The 19,164-nt window shown below is 44.7% G+C and overlaps 3 protein-coding genes across 6 annotated transcripts; all 3 read left to right on the top strand.

Annotated features, from left to right (window-relative positions):
- The first annotated feature begins 194 nt into the window (after positions 1 to 194).
- Positions 195 to 17,215, top strand: LOC120455243 (protein strawberry notch). Of its 3 annotated transcripts, XM_039641224.2 has the most exons (13): positions 195 to 768; positions 5,293 to 5,410; positions 8,094 to 8,540; positions 9,279 to 9,650; positions 11,663 to 12,121; positions 12,198 to 12,583; positions 12,647 to 13,053; positions 13,119 to 13,553; positions 13,612 to 14,818; positions 14,880 to 15,366; positions 15,442 to 15,580; positions 15,643 to 16,027; positions 16,117 to 17,215. In XM_039641224.2, the coding sequence occupies exons 1-13, from the start codon at positions 766 to 768 to the stop codon at positions 16,345 to 16,347; spliced, it is 5,076 nt and encodes a 1,691-aa protein (XP_039497158.1). In that variant the 5' UTR covers positions 195 to 765; the 3' UTR covers positions 16,348 to 17,215. The 3 variants fall into 3 exon arrangements, with proteins under 3 accessions (XP_039497158.1, XP_039497159.1, XP_039497161.1); XM_039641225.2 differs by lacking the exon at positions 9,279 to 9,650; XM_039641227.2 differs by lacking the exons at positions 195 to 768; positions 5,293 to 5,410; positions 8,094 to 8,540; positions 9,279 to 9,650 and adding an exon at positions 11,003 to 11,129 and having other exon boundaries at positions 16,117 to 17,214.
- LOC120455244 lies at positions 10,203 to 11,230 on the top strand. The gene has a single exon (XM_039641228.2). It carries the CDS (start codon positions 10,345 to 10,347, stop codon positions 11,116 to 11,118), a length of 774 nt encoding a protein of 257 aa, XP_039497162.1. The 5' UTR covers positions 10,203 to 10,344; the 3' UTR covers positions 11,119 to 11,230.
- Positions 17,216 to 17,727: 512 nt separating the features above from the next.
- Positions 17,728 to 19,037, top strand: LOC120456496 (2-methoxy-6-polyprenyl-1,4-benzoquinol methylase, mitochondrial). 2 transcript variants are annotated; one of them, XM_039643363.2, is made up of 4 exons: positions 17,728 to 18,043; positions 18,107 to 18,525; positions 18,585 to 18,913; positions 18,991 to 19,037. In XM_039643363.2, the coding sequence occupies exons 1-3, from the start codon at positions 17,848 to 17,850 to the stop codon at positions 18,885 to 18,887; spliced, it is 918 nt and encodes a 305-aa protein (XP_039499297.1). In that variant the 5' UTR covers positions 17,728 to 17,847; the 3' UTR covers positions 18,888 to 18,913; positions 18,991 to 19,037. The 2 variants fall into 2 exon arrangements, with proteins under 2 accessions (XP_039499297.1, XP_043862549.1); XM_044006614.1 differs by having other exon boundaries at positions 17,729 to 18,043; positions 18,585 to 19,037.
- The last annotated feature ends 127 nt before the right edge of the window (positions 19,038 to 19,164 follow it).

Raw genomic sequence — 19,164 nt, 5'->3', positions numbered from 1 at the left:
TTAAAATATGTTCCATATATATAAACTACAAGTAATAGAATGCTTTAACATTTTAGGAGCAAACACGCTATAAATCAGAGTGACCAGATATCAGCCATAATAGATATCGGCACGCTAATCAATAATCGCCAAAACCGATGTTTCGATATTTCCATTTTTGCCATCACCGATCGATAGTGACATCGATGTTTTTCCAGCTCTATCTAGTTGGCATCTCGAAGTTGCGATAGTTGGCATGTTACGTGTGTTTTCGGCTTCCTCGCTTCCTTCTCGTTCTCGTTTCCTTCCTCCTTGATTCCGATTCCGAGTGTTGTTGCATCGAATGCAGTGCGTGTGTTGTGCGGTGCAACAACATCCGAACCAAAGTATCTGAAGCGAAACACCGCGTGCAGCAACAACAGAGAAACACACTCATCACACACACTCGCGCACGCACACGCATGCGGTTATTATCGCAACAGCAACAACAACTGAAAAACAACAACAACAACATCTCTAACGCGTTGAGTATTGCGGAGTATAGCGTTTTTTTTCGCTTCATTTGCTGTCTGACTGGCCTCACAATTGTGTCCGTTTCCGCTGACAACTTCGAAAAATCATTGTTTAAACCGAACTGATATATAAACTTCAAGCAAAACACCGAAGAAAACAAACAAAAGAGCGAAAAACGCGTGTGTGCGCGGTCTGTTGCTTATTTTTTTTTTTTGTGGTTAACAACAACAAGCATCGGAGTGACAAACAACCGTTAGCAATTGGAGGATCAAAATGGTAAGTTTAAGTTAGATGGCCTTTTGTTGTCGCCGCTAGCATGACTTAATATAAATTTCTTTGTTGCTAAATGTTGCCATTTTCCACACGCACACACATATTCACCCACACACACTGACACCCTCACATGCATAAAATAGAAACAAAGCGCCTGCAGAATCGGAAGAAGGAGAATAATAATGAGAAGAAGCAGCAGCAGTAGGCAACTCATTCAATAATTGTTGTTTTTCTTTTTCTTGCGCTTTTCGCTCTTTCCACTTCCACCCACACACACGCACACTCTCCTCCCGCTGCACTTTTTTTTTCGTATTTGCAATTGTTTTCTTTGGTTATTTCTAAGGACGCATTTTATTTCGCATTTTCGCGTGGCCTGGAACCATGTGTTTTTCTCTCCCTCTCATGCTCCGCCTTCGCGCTCGGCCCTCTCTTTCGCGCACACACGCTGAGTTTAATTTTGGCATTTTTTTTCCCCCCGCACACGAGTTAAACGAATTCAGTCGACAAAAGTTGCGCTAGGTTAGGGTTAAGGCCATGAGACTCAGGGGCAACATGTGGGTTAAGACCATGGACGGGGGAGGGGGCTGTGGTCCATCATTAAATTGAAGATGAAAACTATTTTCAGGGGGCGGCACTGTTTCGAATATTATCAGAACTATACCCTGTTTCTGGCAAATTTGAATTTGAATATATATATATTTGTTTTTTTATATATTTTATATAATTAGCCGAATGTCACGAATAATATTACTAATATATTCAATAGTATAAATCTATATAATATGTTACCAATAATATTTATTTGTAACATTGCGCTGTTATCAATTACTGGGAATTGGATATATAATGCCAGCTTATAAAACAACTGAAGTTGTTTACAAGTAGCGAAGCTTGTTTATTTTTCGTTGTTTTGATTTGCAAAATGGGAGTTTGGTTAGTAAAACAAATAATTCTAAAGTTGTAGTTTTATAATGCGTGGATACTAACCCTATAATAATTATCTCTATCCATATGATAAAGGAATAGATTTGAATTCTTATCGTTTATTCACCCGAATTTATTCGTTATTATTTTTCCAAGTATTTTCCTTTCACTTGTTGCTCAGCGGAGACCGCAACCGCGCAGGAGTGAGAAACCGCTAGCAGAGACCCAAACCATGTCAGCATTTTTCGGGGGAATCCCCGCAGAGGGGTTTTCACTGTAGAACTGCAGTGGCTGCAGCTGTAGCTCGGAACTGCATCCTAGGAAATGCGAGTTGCCCCTCCCACAAGCTGCGCTGCTTTGCCTCTGCTGCATTCAGAGCATTTCTGATTGGGGAGGGTGGGTAAGTGGTCCTCCGAGACGTGTTATGTATCGCCGTTTTCGCTTTGGCCACTGCATTCCGAGTTTTTTGGCGCCTGCGCTTTGCACACATTTCCTCGGCCTGGTCAACATCTCTGCCAACTTCTGGCAATCCCTTCATTAGCTAAATCTCTCCCCATTTTTTTGTAACATTTTTCAGGTCTATTTTCCTTGGCCTTTGTTTGTGTCCTTTTTTGTTCGCTTTTATCTGGTTTTATCCGCATCTTTTGTTTTTATTTTTTCATTCGTCAACCCTGTTGATAAGGGTTAATGTTGTGGCTGTTTATTTTTCGTAATTCATACCATTTTTTGTTATTTTTTTTTTTTGGGCAACAACATGTTGATGTTTCTATTTGTGTGAGCGGGTGGGTGGTTGATGGAAACACATGTTTTTGGCCAAAGCTTTTCAACATGTTCCTTGTTGCAAGGTCATTCGTTTTGATTTTATTTTGTGTGTCAACAAAAATGTTGCAATCCAGTAATAGACGGGAGGTGTGGATGAAATATTACAGAGTTGGGATCTATTAGGGGTGTGAGAATAATGCTTTCGTTTTTGGAATGCATTTGAGATGGTAACATCCGACTTCTTTTATCTTTCGAGCTTAAAAACATGATTATATAACTATCTCATATCAAATAAAATTCTTTTTTTATAATTAACTACTTGCGTGAAATACTTCAAATAGATAAGTCATCAAACAAAATTTCTAGCCAAAAAAAAAAGTACAATTGATATTATGAGCTATTAAAAAAAGGAATTAGTTAAGCTGGTTTTTAAAAAAAACTTATTGGAAACTATAGGAGTATATCGTACTGCTTTAGATCATTTGTTGCCCGATGGATCATTCCAGCGAGTGTTCACTGTGCATCTGTTTGCATCGGCTGGTTCTGTTTGCTTTGCTTTTGGCCCAAGTCCCTCGCCAGTTGTTTTATCCCAGAGCACACAGAGGTACAAGGTGTATATATACATATATGGACGCATATAGCCAGCGAACGAGCCAACCAGACCCGTCGCCAACCCCCCCCGGCGCCCTCCAGCACCCTACCCCTTCCCCCAAGGACGTGCCCACATCCACATCCATAGCTACAGCCGCAGCAGTCTGTCTTGCTCTAATTGCTGTACATGCGCTACAGATTGGTGCTGCTCCTCCAGCTCCTCCTGCCTCCTTCTGCCCCCCAACTTTCGACCCGCTCCAGCCCCCTGACCAACCCCTCGCCCGCTTTCATCTAAGCCAACTGAGCCAAAACCCTTTTGTTCCAAGGGGTTGAGGGGGTGGCTACAAGAGTTGTGTGGGCGGGGAGATGGGATGGGATGTGGGGTTTCTGGAAGCAGAGGAAGCACATGCATATTCCGCATAAAGGAGGAAACTTCGTATCTCTGCATGCCAAACATTTTGTTGCTGCTACTTCGTTTTATTGCCACATGGGGAGGGGGGTGGGAAAATGTCAACCCCTTTTCCGGGCTAAAGTAGAGCACTGTGGTACGCGGCAATTGTTGTGATGAATATGGTGGAATAGGATTGTAGATGATAGCGTGGTATTAAATATATATTTATTTTTATAAACTAAAGGAAATTATAACATTAGGGTCACAAAACATCTTTAAATTAATATGTGCTTGTCAAGCAAATAAAGCATAAACCATATCAATAAAAAAAGATTAATAATAAAATAATAGATAATAATATTATGATTAAAAATAGAATAATGATTAACAATAGATTGATGGCAATAAAAATGATTAATTGGGACATGCTGCCGCGAACTTAACCCACTGTGTCCCTTGCCAAGGGGTTGGACTCTCGCGTTTGTTTATCGCCCTGTTCCTAGTTCCCAGTTCCACGTTCTACGTTCTTCGTTGCTCGTCGTTGTTGGTTCTCTGTGCTGGCTCGCCTTTCGTCGTCCTGACCGTGGAGAGATGTTGGCCAAAAACCCACCCCATTAGTCCATGGGCCCACCCATATAGCACCCATAACATCCTGCTTAACCCGTTGGTAACCCGGTTTAACCCCCGGCTCCCCTGTCGCTGGCCGTCGAAAAACTGCAGCCCAACTTTGCCTGTGCGATGTGCGAGGTGCTCGTACTCGTGCTCGCTGTGAAATTTCCATTTTGGGTTTGTTTTTGGTGGTATTCCAAACTGGCTGGCAGGCAAAGCTGGCAAAGTGGCCCGTAGCTGCTGCTCGACAACTCCGGTCTTCGAACTCCGGCCGAGGTTTTTGGGTAGTTGGCTCCCACACGCGCATCGAGCCAGTCGCACAATTCTCCGAACTCTGAAAAATAGTGCCCATCTGTGCCCATTTGTGAACAAAGAGGTGGCTTCCAGGTTCCAGGTTAACTTGATTGCCAAGTTGCTAAGTTGCTTGCTTGTTCTCAGCTTATTAGATCCCAGGATCTGCCGCAGAACCTCATCCAACCGGCGACGCAAAGCATCTGACCGTTGGTCCTGCTTTTTTCCACCCAAAAACTCTGTGAGTGTGCTTTCCCCTCTATACATAGATATATATTTTTTTATATATATGTATATCCCTTGCTTCTTATATATATATTTTTTTTTGCTGCCCGTTTGCAATTGGGGGATTCCCCCATTTATTTTTTTTCTTCACCCGGCGTGCGCATTTTTTTAGCTCGTGCTTTTTGTGCCGTTTTTTCTAAACATCCGGGGAAGTCCCCGCACTTTGGTTCGCCCTCAAAAGTGTGCTACAAAAATGGATGCGGTTTTTCGTGCTTTTTTGTGTCACTTGTCATCTTTGTTTTCGTTTGCCTTTCGTTGCCATCTATGTGTGTGCATGTATGTTTGTGTGTGTGTGTCTCTGTTGGTGTGATTTTATTCGAGTGAATCCCCGTGAATATTTGTGTTATTTTTTTGAGTGCTCGCGTCATGTTTGTGTGCAGCATAAGAACTGGGAAACTGAAAATATCGATTTAAATTCGCGATGTAGTTCGTTTTACTAGTGCACTGCAAGACATTTAGTGCAAAACGAAGCACTATTATGTTTTAAAAACTTCAGCGTCAGATGAGTGCATATACCGAAGGGGTTTATAAAGTACCAAACAATATAAAATTCATCTTTTGGGTGAAACAATTAATTAAGACTTAAGAATTCACTTTTTGCACAAAAAAAATTTTTTTTTAAATTCGTTTAAATTATCAGATAATAAAACATTTACACCATTTTTAAATTACAGACATCGAAAAAACGAAAAACCCTGTTGGACGCCGATGACGACGATGATAACTTCGATGAGGACGATTCGGGCTCCGATTTCGACGATGACGAGGATCCAGATCAAATAGAAGTGCCCGGTAAGTCATCGCATTTCGTATTCAAACCTTTAAAACCAAAGCTTCTGCTTAACTGGCCAGCAATAAACAGTGAAAAGTGGGCTCACTTTGAAAGGGATTTGATTGCGAACTGAGGAGGGGAAGGGGGGTGTTGGCATCGGTACGGCACGGCACGGCACTCGGTTTTCTATTGTTTGGACAACAATTTCCATAGGTAACCCCCACCCCCCTCAATGTTGTGGGCCTTACTTTCCAACTTTCATGCAGTTTCAGAAAGGAGTGGGAACCCCGAACCCTACATAGTTTTTTGGCCACCCGGGCGTAGGGATTTAGTTCAAAAACAGGGGCGTAGCAAAAGGGGGTGATTCACTAAAAGAGATAAAAGAGGGGATTGAGATAAAAGCGAGAAAGTGGGTGCTTTTTTTGGGGAGGAGCTCCCCTGCCAGGCAGTAACTCATTCAGTAGGTATTTCAATCAACTGTGCCAGTATTTTATCCCTTTAGTTTATGAAATTCCTATGACATTCTTGCTAATCTTTCTGAAATGTGCGGCTTATTTCAAAAAGGTTTTAAAGCTCATATAGCCATATAGCTTCAAATATCACTGGTTATGAAATGCAAACTAATAGTTAGTTTCAAAGACTTGTTTATTACACAAAATCAACAAGTATGAAAATTACTTTCTGATTTCTTTTAAGAATATATTGTTAAATCGAAGGACCACTGCATGGATGTCTTCCCTTCAATGTTTCCTAATGAGATACGAATCCCTTTATAAGCGCACCCATGCAATTGATTTGGTATCCAACCAACGTTAATTAAAAGGCCACTCGCATTAGTCGGTGAAACATTAATGAAATTACCCAGGCGCCCCCGCCATCTGAGACCAAAACCCCTATGCACACCTGTCCAGAAGTCCAGAAGTCGAAGGATACATCCAACGATGACCTACGATGTCCTGCCAAGCCTTGCGCTCTGTTTGCCTCAGATCTGCTAGATATCGGCGCATATATATATATACACGATATGTTTATATATACAACGGCCTATATGGGAATTATAAATGCGCACATATGTGCCCGTACTCGCATATCCGCCACGGTGGCTCACACTCTGGCATACAAGCCCGATTATATGGCCATATATATATATAGATATATGTATATATATTCGGTAGGAGGCAGTGGTTCCGTGCGTCATTAACTGTCGACTGGACATCCCGCGGTAAATTATTGAACTCCGGGCATCGAAGGGCCAGTTATGAAGTCCTTTGCTCGCAAACAACAACTGAAGGAATAAGCTAATAGAGTCAATTATTAAGCTAGCTATATCGTACTCTTGTGCAACTTGTAGTTTTTTTTCGTGTAAAAAGGGGGCAAGTTTCCTGACAGGTGTGTGTTTACTGTACCTGTTTACCAGGTACTCGTTAAATAATTGAATAGCAAATGGCGTTTGAGAAAAACATTTGCAGTGTCCATCGTTTGGTCAGCACAATTGCTATTTGCATGTCTCAATAATATACTAATTTATGTACGAAAAATTTGATTTATATTTATATGCATTGCTGTGCTGCAGTTTCGCTAATCTTCAACATATAATTATATTATGTATCTTGTACATTGTGTGTTGTGTCTTTGGTTTGGTTATTTGTTGATTCGCGTGCCTGATGTCTGAGATCCCAAGAGCCTTTTGGGATTTGTGGTGCACCGTGGCGCACGGAATTCGATTTGTTGCCATCATCTTGACCGCCGCGTCCATTTCCATCTCCATCGCCATCTAGCGGGGGTGGCGGGAATCACGGGCATTAACGCATTTGGATGCACTCAGTATATAGACGAATGTGCATCTCCATTTGCATCTGTCCATGTGCGCTGGAGTGCGCATATAATTATGATTATATGTATCGGCCAACTGACCTTTCCCACTGCCCCGCCCCCCGCTTCCCGCGCCCCCGCCCCCTTTTCGTGTGGCACATAGTGGCCTGGGCCAGTATATCACATACTTAGATGCACCTTATGTGCCTGGTGGTATGCTTGCTCATTAATTAGATATTTACCTTAAATGAGGGGTGGTTGGTTTGGGTATGTCTGCAATTTGTGCAGCTCATCTGGGGAATCTGGGAGTTGGAATCTCGGAGGTGGAATCTCGCAGGTCTTCGATTCGCATTGAACGGGTTTGGGGGCATACGGTGCACAAATTGCATTAGGTATTCGCACACGCACTCGCACATTTGCTCATTTGCACACAAAAAGCGGGAAAGCCCCCGTTTCTAATCACGTGTTTCCGAGTGCAAGAAGGTGGCAGCATTTGTGATTCGAGATCCGCAAAGGCGACACTCAATAGTACTGACATTTAATGGTTTATTTGTATAAATTCTTGAGACGTTTCATGTTTTATTTGTATAAATTCTTGAGACGTTTCATGTTTTATTTGTATAAATTCCTGTGATTAAATTCCGTTTAATGGTTTATTTGTATAATTTCTTGTTTGGTTGCTAATAGTGTTGTGTGTCTTTAGTTTTCTCGAATTTCAATAAGCATATTTGTAATTCCCAAGAGCCCAACAAACGCAAACGCATTTGCACTATGACCATCAAAAACTAGAATTTTGTTTAATAATTCATACAAATGATTTCAAAGATAACAACAGATAACTTATTAAAACTTTCCATGCTTATTTCTTATATATATTTGATTTTTTTTTAGGTGGTGGTCGCGATCTGAACACAGCCGTTACGTACGCCCAGAATATCCGCAGCGGAGTGGGCGTGGCGACCAAGGGCGGTACACCAATACCCATAAGTGGGGCCAAAATTGTTATAGGCAATAATAAAATCAAGCCAATATCGTTGTTGCGCATCAACAACAATAACAACAACATTATCACCAGCGTCAACAGTAGAAACAACAATATTGTCAGCAGCAACGGCAACAATAACAACATCAACATTAACAACAACACCGTTGTGCGACAAATAGTAACAACAACAACAGCAGCAGCAGCAGCAACACCAATCACTGTGGGCGGTACACCAACAGTTGGGGGCGTGGCACTGGGCGGAAAGATCACTGCGATACCGATAGTAGCGAGAAAAGTAGCCCTAGAGAATAGTTTAAACAATATGCCAAAGAAGCTGAATAACGCGATAACGGGTAAGTGCAATTAATCACCTCAAAAAAAAAAATGAATATATATTATCAACAAAAAAAAAAAAACAGCACACACAGACGAAAAGCGGAGAACTTAATAATATTAACAGCAGTGTTGCCAATTCATTAATCGAATTTACACAAAAATTTACCAGAATGTGACTGCAAGTAAATGTGTATTAAACTAGAAACTATAAACTATATAAATTGGAAAACTCCATTTAATATAAAGTTTAAGTTGAGCTTAGTAAATTCCACAAACAGATTCTGTTGAGTTCGATATGAACAAATTAATCAAGTGTTACACAAATACCTTAATAAATTCTTATAATGATCCCATAAGTTGTACACTGCAATTAAAAATATTAAAGTATATAGTTTAAATACCTAATGATGTACATGTAACTAATAGTTGGCAGCACTGGCTAAATAGAACTAGCTGTGATCACAAATAATTAATGATGCTTGTGTTGTTCTCTTTCTTTATTTCTCTCTATTCCTCCACTCAACACTTTATATTGCTTTTCTTGATTTAAACCCGATTTATATATGCCGTAAAATCAAATGTATATATTATATCATTTTCCCCCCAATCCCATTTTCTATGGTTTATTTCCTCTTTATGTTTTTGCGTTTCCTTTCCTTTCGTTTCGTTTCGTTTCGTTTCGGTTATTGTTTCTTTGTGGTTATTTGTTCTGTTGCTTACGATTTCCCCATGGTGGACATCTCGTGCTCCATTAGCCATGGGCAGTCCAGCGGCCAGGAGCAGCGCTGGGAGCAATGCTGGTACGACGACTGGTTCGTCCCAGGTTGGTGGTGGTGGTGGTGGTGGTGGTGGTGGTGGCTCCATTGGCAACATTGGCTCCACCAGCAGCTATCTGAACAGCCTGAGCACCAACGAACTGATGAATCTGGCCGCCTACGTGGCCGCCAAGGGCAGCAACGCCCCACCGCCTCCGCCGCCGTCCACAGCCGCCAATTCGGTGAGGAACTCACCAGCAGTGAGCGGCGGCATTACCAATCCCATTGGCAATTTCTTTGGCGGATCGGCGGCGGCGTCCACTTCAGCCTCTGCTGCTAATTTCAATATGGCCGCGTCTTTATTGGCGCAGAGTAAGTCGATTAATGTTGGTAACAACCAAGAAAAACCGCTCTTCTTTTCCAAAATCTCAAGCAACAATAATATGATAATGTGTGTGTGTATGTGTGCGTATGTTTGTGTGTGTGCATGGAAAGTGTGCGGCAGTTGTGGGTTAAGTGTGTGGCAGTTGTGGGTTAAGTGCGTTGAAGGAGGTGGTTTTTGCGTAGATAGTTGCAAAGGTAAGATTATACACGCAAAGAAATATTCAAGAGCTGAGATATTTCAATCATATAAATTAATTGATTCTTTTTGAAGTAGAAAATATGCGAGTTTTGCAGAAAAGCACTCAAAAATGGTTTTTATTTGTTTAATAATCAGCTCTTAAGAATAATGGAATGTTATTTAATATCTTTCGGTTTAGTTAGTCTTCAATTTGCCCATGTCCATTAAATTGTTTCATTATTTTCTAATTGTCTTATAAGAATTATGTTTTCTTAGCCAAATTTAGAATGTAACGAAATTCGGAAAGTAGTAGGCGCCTGTCTTTTCTTTCGTTACCTAACTTTGTTACGTCCAGCTGAATGCCACTACATTTTTACGTTTCGAGGAAAGCACAACTCCAAAGAAAAATATAAAAAATTTGTTTTGTATAATTTGAAATTTTTGTAAATCAATTTGTTTTGTACGGCAGATGTTAGTAGATTAGTAAAATTTTGAGTTTGTGTAATGGATATTATAAAGAAGACAAATGCCATTAGTAATGAGAAAACAGCACTCGAAACGAAGGACGTAGAATTACCGCCTCTGAAGCCACCAAATTGGGACGCAGTGCAGCAGGAGATCAATGTGAAGGTGGCGGAGGCCATGAAGGGCTTCTACAGCGTTCACTCCAAAGCGCTTCACAAGATGGAGCGGCTGATACACCAGAAACTGGTGCCCGAACTAACGGGTACTTCGAGCAGCGACCTCAAGGAGATTGCGGAACTATTGCGACGCCTGGTTGACCGTGTGGAGAGCGTGGAGCCCGTCATTAAAATCAAGCTGGAAGAAGACACCTTGCCGCAGCAACTGGACAAGACGCAACTGCTGCGTCAACTGAAGAATGGCTTATCGGTGGTGTCGCGCAGCTTGGAAGATTCCGGAGCATCTGGTAGCCTGGAAGCGGCGGCGGCGGCGGCGGCCACTGTGACTACCATTGTCATCTACCGCAATCCTCGCTGCAACGGCAAGTCCATCAGCGAGAGGAACTTGCTGGTGGCTCGGGCACACAAGTCGCGACCCAAGTCGGAGCCCAGCAGTAGTGCGAAGAGCTCGGATAGCTACGTGGTCAGAGAACGGAAGCTGACCCAGTGCCAAGTCAATCTAATGCTGCTGAAGAAGTCGCTGTTCTCCATTCACCTCAATCGCTGCAAGCGCTACTGGCCACCCGTCCATCATTCGCGCAGGCATGCGAAGACCTCAGTCCATCTGCTAGTGGACACGACTCCTTTTGACGGCTGACCCACTGGATGGTAGACACATTTCCTACAAACAGTAGAGCGATTCTTTCCAGTCGTTTGGAGCTGCATCACTAGAGTAGATGGGAAATAAATGAATTGGCTTGCCTGCAGAACCATTGTTCATTAGCTAGGGTTAAATTTATCGAATATATCGCAGGGGATTTGATTGATGTGTGAATGTGTTGTGAGAATATAGATAGCTTATGCGGATTTAGTAGATTTATAGGACACTCGCTAGATTCTGTAGTCTTCAGTTGAGCTGACTAGTGATTAATGCCATCACATAGTTGATTACTAACGAAACTCTTTCTATTTTCTTCCCGTCTTCCTATCTTTCTCTGTTTTCCGACCGCCTTCCTGTGTCTCTTTCCATTCAATGTCTCCCCGCATATACACCTCTCACTCACTCTGGTGTCGTGTATGCCGCATATACCTAATAACCAAACAACCAACCAACCAAATAACCAACCAACCACAACATTATCCAAACAACCAAACAACTTGCTGCGAAAACCACAACCAACCCGAATCCCTTTACCTTCCAGTGAGTTATGCGGGCGGAGCTGCTCCAATTCGCGCCTTTAAGTTAGCCGGAAATGTTGGCGGCATCGGGAACAATCAGAAGCCATCAATGGCCACATCCGCCGGTGGCGGTGGCGGTGGCGGTGGACCGGCTGGCGGTGCACCTGGCAGCGGTGTGAAGGGGAACAACTCGATGATGGAGGCCGTGCAGAAGTTGATCGCAATGAATCCGGAATACCTAACCAGTGGCATACCGAATAACGTATTCCAGATGTTCATGCAATCGATGCAACGTCCACAAACGACACCGCCGCCCATTCAGCCAATGAATCCCAACGCAATGGTGACCAGTGCAGCTGCAGCAGCAGCGGCGGCGGCTGCACACGCCTCAGCGGCTGCCTATGTCCAGCAGGAGGAGGATGAGGTCGACTACGAGGAGATGGGTGTAGCCGAAACTTACGCCGACTACTGGCCAGCCAAATGTAAGTTTTAATTGCCGGTGGAGTATAAGCCAAAAGTTAAGTGACTAACACACGTGATTTATCCCGATCCGAGCAGTGAAGCTGGGCAAGAAACATCCGGATGCCGTTGTGGAGACAGCATCGCTGAGCTCCGTGGAGCCCTGCGATGTCTACTACAAGCTGTCCCTGCCGCACGAAACAATCAACAGCGGACATCTGAGCGCCCTGCAACTGGAGTCCATTACGTACGCCTCCCAGGCGCACGATCACCTGCTACCGGACGGAAGTCGCGCTGGATTCCTGATCGGAGACGGCGCTGGTGTGGGCAAGGGTCGCACCATCGCCGGCATCATTTACGAGAACTATCTGAAGGGGCGCAAGAAGGCGCTGTGGATATCCGTGTCCAACGATCTCAAGTACGATGCCGAGCGGGATCTCAGCGATATCGGGGCCACCAGGATCGAGGTTCATGCGCTCAACAAGGTGCGTCTCAAATGCAAGTAAACTGCGATGGAGCTATTAACTCATTGTCATCATCCCATTTAGTTTAAATACGCCAAGATCAGCTCCGATGTGAATAACAATTGCAAGCGAGGCGTAATCTTTAGCACATATTCCGCGTTGATAGGCGAGTCCAATAACAAGACGGGCAAGTACCGATCCCGCTTCCGTCAGCTTCTGCAATGGTGTGGCGAAGACTTCGAGGGCCTCATCATCTTCGACGAGTGTCACAAGGCCAAGAATCTGTGTCCCGTCGGTTCCGGCAAGCCAACCAAGACGGGCCAGACCGTCCTGGAGCTGCAGCAGAAATTGCCCAAGGCACGCGTGGTGTATGCATCCGCAACGGGTGCCTCGGAGCCCAAGAATATGGCTTATATGGTTCGGCTGGGTCTCTGGGGTCAGGGCACGGCCTTTGGCAACTTTAACGACTTTATCACCGCCGTGGAGCGACGGTAAGCTGACTTGATTTATATGAACTTCACATTGTTAACTTTACACATACTTTTGCTTTTTTTAGCGGTGTGGGCGCCATGGAAATCGTAGCCATGGACATGAAGCTGCGTGGCATGTACATCGCTCGCCAGCTGAGTTTCAAGGGCGTGAGCTTCAAGATCGAGGAGGTACCGCTCTCCAAGGAGTTTCGAAAGATCTACGATCAGTCCGTGGAGCTCTGGGTGGAGGCCATGCAAAAGTTCACCGAGGCGGCCGAGCTGATCGATGCCGAGAGCCGAATGAAGAAGACGATGTGGGGTCAGTTTTGGTCCTCGCATCAGCGCTTTTTCAAATACCTTTGCATCGCCGCCAAGGTTAACCATGCGGTGCTGGTGGCCCGCGAGTCCATAAAATACGGCAAGTGTGTTGTCATCGGTCTGCAGTCCACCGGCGAGGCTCGAACTCTAGATCAGTTGGAACGAGACGATGGCGAACTCACCGACTTTGTGTCTACGGCTAAGTAAGTAGTCGAAAACTACTTCTATACAGATTCATTAACACTCATATCCTTTCCACAGAGGTGTCTTTCAGTCGTTTGTCGAACGCCACTTTCCAGCACCCGACCGCAATCGCATCAACCGCATCCTGGGTCTCTACGATGAGACTCCTTCCCTGTCATCGGTTGCCGATTCCACCTCCAGCTTGGGTAACAATAGTAACAGCATCACGGCGGCTGGCAAAAGAAAGGGAAGTAATAACAATGACAACGGCTCCACAAGCAGCAAGTCGAAAAAGAAGAAGCGCAGTGGATCTTGGCAATATAGCGACAGTGACGATGAGGATACGGGCAGGAAACGCAATCGGAAACGGGATGGAGGCAACTCGAACAGCGATAGCGATGAGGCAAATAGTGATGACGACCTCAGGAGTGATATGGATGACGAAGATGAGGACGATGAGGATCACGATGTGGACAGCGATCGGAGAAGCGTGGCTAGCGATGCTAGCTCCGATTTTAATCCCTTCTTTAGCGGCAGCGATAGCGATATCGATCCCTGGGTGAATGCGCGCAGCAAGAAATCAAAGAAGAGCCAAAAGAAAACCAAGAAAAAGGTGAAGAAGGAGAAGTCCAAAAAGGAGACCAACTCATCAGCATCCAGTTCAGCCGCAACCGATCCCAGTGGCAGTACGTCCATGTCCGCTACTGTCGTTGCTGCTCTGAATGCGGCCAAGAACCGCAAATCCCAGCTCTCCACGCAGGATAAGATCCAGGATCTGCTGCAAAAGAAACAAGAGCTGAAAGGCACAGTCACGCCGGTGGGTGTGAATGGTGTCAAACTAAACTATGGTCCTCCGCCCAAAGATGCAATTGAACGAGCCTGCACGATGAAAGAGGAGCTGCTGCGCAAGATCGAGCGACTTGGCTCCCGACTGCCGCCAAATACGCTGGATCAATTGATCGACGAACTGGGTGGCCCGGATAATGTCGCCGAAATGACTGGTCGAAGAGGTCGCGTTGTACAAACTGATGATGGTAACATCCAATACGAGTCCAGAACCGAATCGGATGTCCCACTGGAAACGCTGAACATAACGGAGAAGCAGCGCTTTATGGACGGTGAAAAGGATGTGGCAATCATTTCGGAAGCGGCGTCCAGTGGTATTTCTCTCCAGAGTGATCGGCGTGTCTTCAACCAGCGACGACGTGTCCACATTACGTTGGAGTTGCCCTGGTCCGCCGACAGAGCCATCCAGCAGTTTGGGCGTACCCACCGATCCAATCAGGTCAGTTGAATATGCAAATAGTTTCTGATTGCTCGTTTTATAATGGAATATCTTTGATCAGGTTAATGCGCCCGAGTACATCTTCCTCATCTCGGACTTGGCTGGTGAGAGACGTTTCGCCTCCACCGTTGCCAAGCGTCTGGAATCGCTGGGTGCACTCACCCACGGCGATCGCAGGGCCACGGAGACTCGTGATCTCTCCCAGTTTAATATAGACAACAAATATGGTCGACAAGCTCTGGAAACGGTGATGCGCACCATAATGGGCTACGAGTCACCGCTGGTGCCGCCGCCAACGGACTACAGCGGCGAGTTCTTCAAGGACATCGCCGGTGCCTTGGTTGGTGTGGGCATTATAGTGAATAGCGAGAGTAATCCGGGTGTGCTGAGTCTCGACAAGGACTACAACAACATATCAAAGTTTCTCAATCGTATTCTCGGCTGTCCGGTGGATCTGCAGAATCGTTTGTTCAAGTATTTTACGGACACCATGACTGCAATCATTCAGCAGGCAAAGCGCGGCGGTCGCTTCGATTTGGGCATTGTGGGTAAGTGTCGTTGAGCGAGAGTCATTCCTAATCCGGGTTAATTGTAATATCGTCGTATCTATTTTACTTCACTAGATCTTGGAGCTGCCGGTGAGAATGTGACCCGCGTCCGACTTATTCGGTTCGTGCGCAAACATGCCACCGGCGTGGCGCCCACAGAGATGCACACGGTTCGAGTGGAAAGAGGCATGATCTGGCAGGAGGCCATTGACAAGTAAGTTAAGCGATATGACTGCGAGTAGGAAGTTGTTTTTATGAATTTGGAATTAATTGCAGATATGCCGATCTGTTCAACGAGAACGAGGGCTTCTATCTGTCCCACCAGCTGCGCAATCAGAAGCGAACCGCCATTATGGTGGTAATCCTAGAGCAACAGTCACGCAACAGCAGCTCGACGAGCAGTACCACCGATTCGGACAGCGGTAGCAAGAAAAAGAAAGCTCGCAGCAAAAAGGAGATCATGTGTCAGATATACCGACCAAACACTGGTCTTCAGGTGCGCCACGAATCGCTTTTCGAGCTCGAGAAGAAGTATCGCAAGGTGGCCAGCGAGGAGGCGGAGCCGCACTGGACGGAACAGTACGATGCCTCGGTGAACACCTGTTCGCACGCATACTGGAATGGCAACTGTAGAAATGTCAGCCTGGGGAACGACTGTGAGGTGAGTGTGTATAACTTTGAGAGAGATTTCACTAGTGAACAATCTTCAACGACTGTTACCCATCTTTGCCTTTTGTGTTTTTTTTTTAGGTGGGCCTGCGTCAACGCTTGTACCACGTTCTGGCTGGTTCCGTGCTCTCCGTTTGGGGACGCGTAGAGCACATACTGAATACACGTTCCAATAGCAAGATGCAAGTGATACGCATGAAGACTACCGAGGGTGAGAAGATTGTGGGCACCTTAATACCCAAGTCCTGCTTCGAGCCATTGGTGGCCGATCTGCGCAGCGATTCGGAGAAGCAGGAGGAGTTTAACTACTAAACTACTGTGTAGAGTGGGTACACTGGAGTATCAGTTGTGTGATTTTGTTATGGCTTCACTTTTTGAGACCGCTATTTTCCCCGTATCTTCCAAACCCGAGGCCAAGCAATATTTGAATCCACAGCGGATGGTTTGGAGCATGTGCAGCAGGCTAGGCTTTAACCTAATATATATATATATATAAATATAAATACTACTATAATTACACGTAAATACATAGCGTATGTGTAAGAGGACATGAATTATGGCTCCTGAACAGCAGCAAAGGCTTAAGAAACCAACATTTTTTTTTTTTATTTTAAATAGACTTAACCATGTACAACCCAAAACGCACGTACATACCACCAACCCATCCATCAGACTTTGGCTCGTCATAGCTCATAAAAACACCACACTCACGTACTGACACCCGCGCAACGGACAGAAGATATGATGATGATATATAGAGAACGAAATGAAAACGCTTATAAATGGACTTTTCTCAATGATTTAACGATTAATTTAAATTCGGTTTAAGCTTAAAGTCTACGTTTACACAAAAGAAACAGCCACGTTTTGTAAACTATTTATTTTTATTATTACTATATATATAAATACGTTTTTTAATTGTTTTTAATGTAACAATTGTAAGGCTGCAGCGCAGCGCAGCGCAGCAAAAAGTGAAACCCCCAAGATAAGGCATTTTTTTTAATCAAACAAAACTTTGTAACTAGGTATTTACTTGTAATGTAACTAATCTTAAGTTTAACCAACAGACATTGAGAGGCATCTGAATATAAGTTAAGAGAATCGCGTAATAAAAATGTTCACTGAAAAATCATGTGAATTGTGCACGCATACGTACAGTTAATAAATATAAATGTGCGGATTAAATGAAAATTGTGGTCTTGTTATTCCATCTATTTATGGCTTGCTAGTTCCTACTTATTGGTTTCAAAAGTAATGTGAATCGAAATGTAAGATCTTAAGATCGAAAAAACAGAAAAACGATTTTCGCCAAAATTTCCATATTTACGATTGGTATTTTTGGTATAACTTGGCTGAAAATGGTCAAAAAGCGAAAAGAATTACAGTTTTGTACTCCTACTTACCAATACTAACCAACGAAATCACTTTTTGACCGACTTTGTCAAAATAATTTTTGGCCAAATTTTCACATTTTTTGTAAGGGGTAACATCATCAAAATTTGCAAAAAATGAAAAAAAAATTGAATTTTTTCTGAAAACACAGTTCGATTGGAAATTTAATTACGAGCTCAACGAGGTATTACATTCCATATTTGGACCACTATTTCGGGGTTTTTCATCATCTCTTTCCTGAAAATGGCCATTTATCAACGTCGTTCATTGTTTGAACTTGGCGCCAGCTTGGGAATAGTAATCGAGAGCGCACTAATCGATAGATTTCGTTCAGCATATGGTACCATATCTAACCGGCTGTTTCGTGTTGTGGTTATTTCATAATAAATTCTTGACGGAAAGCCCCCAAGAATCAACGAAATGCAAAGCACTAGGAGCACCCGGCTGCTGTCCTTGGCGAGGAGATTCGTCCACATGCGGACGGCAGCGCAATCGGCCCGGGATTCAGCAGGATTGGGAGCGGAGAAGTCAAGTGGCGCGGCATCCACATCCGGAACGGAGCAAACCACGCATTTCGGCTTCCAAACAGTCCGGGAAAGTGAAAAGGAACAAAAAGGTGAGTGCGCTTGTAGCTAGCCCCCAAACGGAGCACCGAAAGTAACCCTATTTTTGTGCACAGTGCACGAGGTCTTCGAACAGGTGGCCAACTCGTATGACATGATGAACGATGCCATGTCCCTGGGCATACATCGCGTGTGGAAGGATGTGTTCATTGAACGACTGGGTCCCACGCACGGAATGCGCCTGCTGGACATGGCCGGCGGCACCGGAGACATCACCTTCCGCTATCTGCGCTACCTGGCCAACCAGCCGAATCCCCAACAGCGTCCCAGTCACGTCACGGTGTCGGACATCAATCAGCACATGCTAGACGTCGGCGAGGAGCGGGCCAAGCGTCTGGGACTGACCACCGACCAGCTGTCCAACTGCACCGTCGCTTGGCAGTGTGCCGATGCCGAGAAGCTGCCCTTTCCGGACGCTAGCTTTACTGCCTACACTATTGCCTTTGGCATCCGGAACTGCACGCATGTGGATAAGGTAGAAGCCTCCTCATTACTTGTACTTGTTATACTCATTCCTCCCACATCCCATTCCAGGTTCTTTCCGAGGCGTATCGAGTGCTGCAGCCGGGCGGACGCTTCATGTGCCTGGAGTTCAGCCATCTGACGAACGAAACGATGCAGTGGCTATACGACCAGTACTCCTTCCAGGTGATCCCGCCGATGGGCCAATTGTTGGCTGGTCAGTGGCAGGCGTACCAGTATCTGGTGGAGAGCATTCGCCGGTTTCCCAAGCAGGAGCAGTTCAAGCAAATGATCGAGCAGGCGGGCTTCGAGCAGGTGTCCCACGAGAACCTCACCTTCGGCGTGGTCAGCATTCACTCCGGCTTCAAGCTGTGAGCGCTCCGTGAGCTGTGATCTCTGCTGTAAGCGATTAGGAAATCCTTAAAACCCATTTGGTGGTGCCTAACTATCATGTATTTGTTTGGTTTTTCGCGTTTAGCCACGCTGCTCACGTCGGCCAGGTCATAAAGCATCGAATTGAACAAGCTCCTCTGTGTGGTGTGTTTACATTTTGAGGTTTATGTGGCTCTTTGTCAAATATATGTATTACATGTGCCAAAAAAAAAGAAAAAGGCAAAACCCAAACACGATTTGATGCGATTTGATGACATCT

This window comes from Drosophila santomea, chromosome X, assembly GCF_016746245.2.
Source record: "Drosophila santomea strain STO CAGO 1482 chromosome X, Prin_Dsan_1.1, whole genome shotgun sequence".
Classification (NCBI taxonomy): Eukaryota; Metazoa; Arthropoda; class Insecta; order Diptera; family Drosophilidae; genus Drosophila; species Drosophila santomea.
The sequence above is the reverse complement of the archived record's forward strand: the minus strand, read 5'-3'. Positions and strand labels throughout refer to the sequence as shown.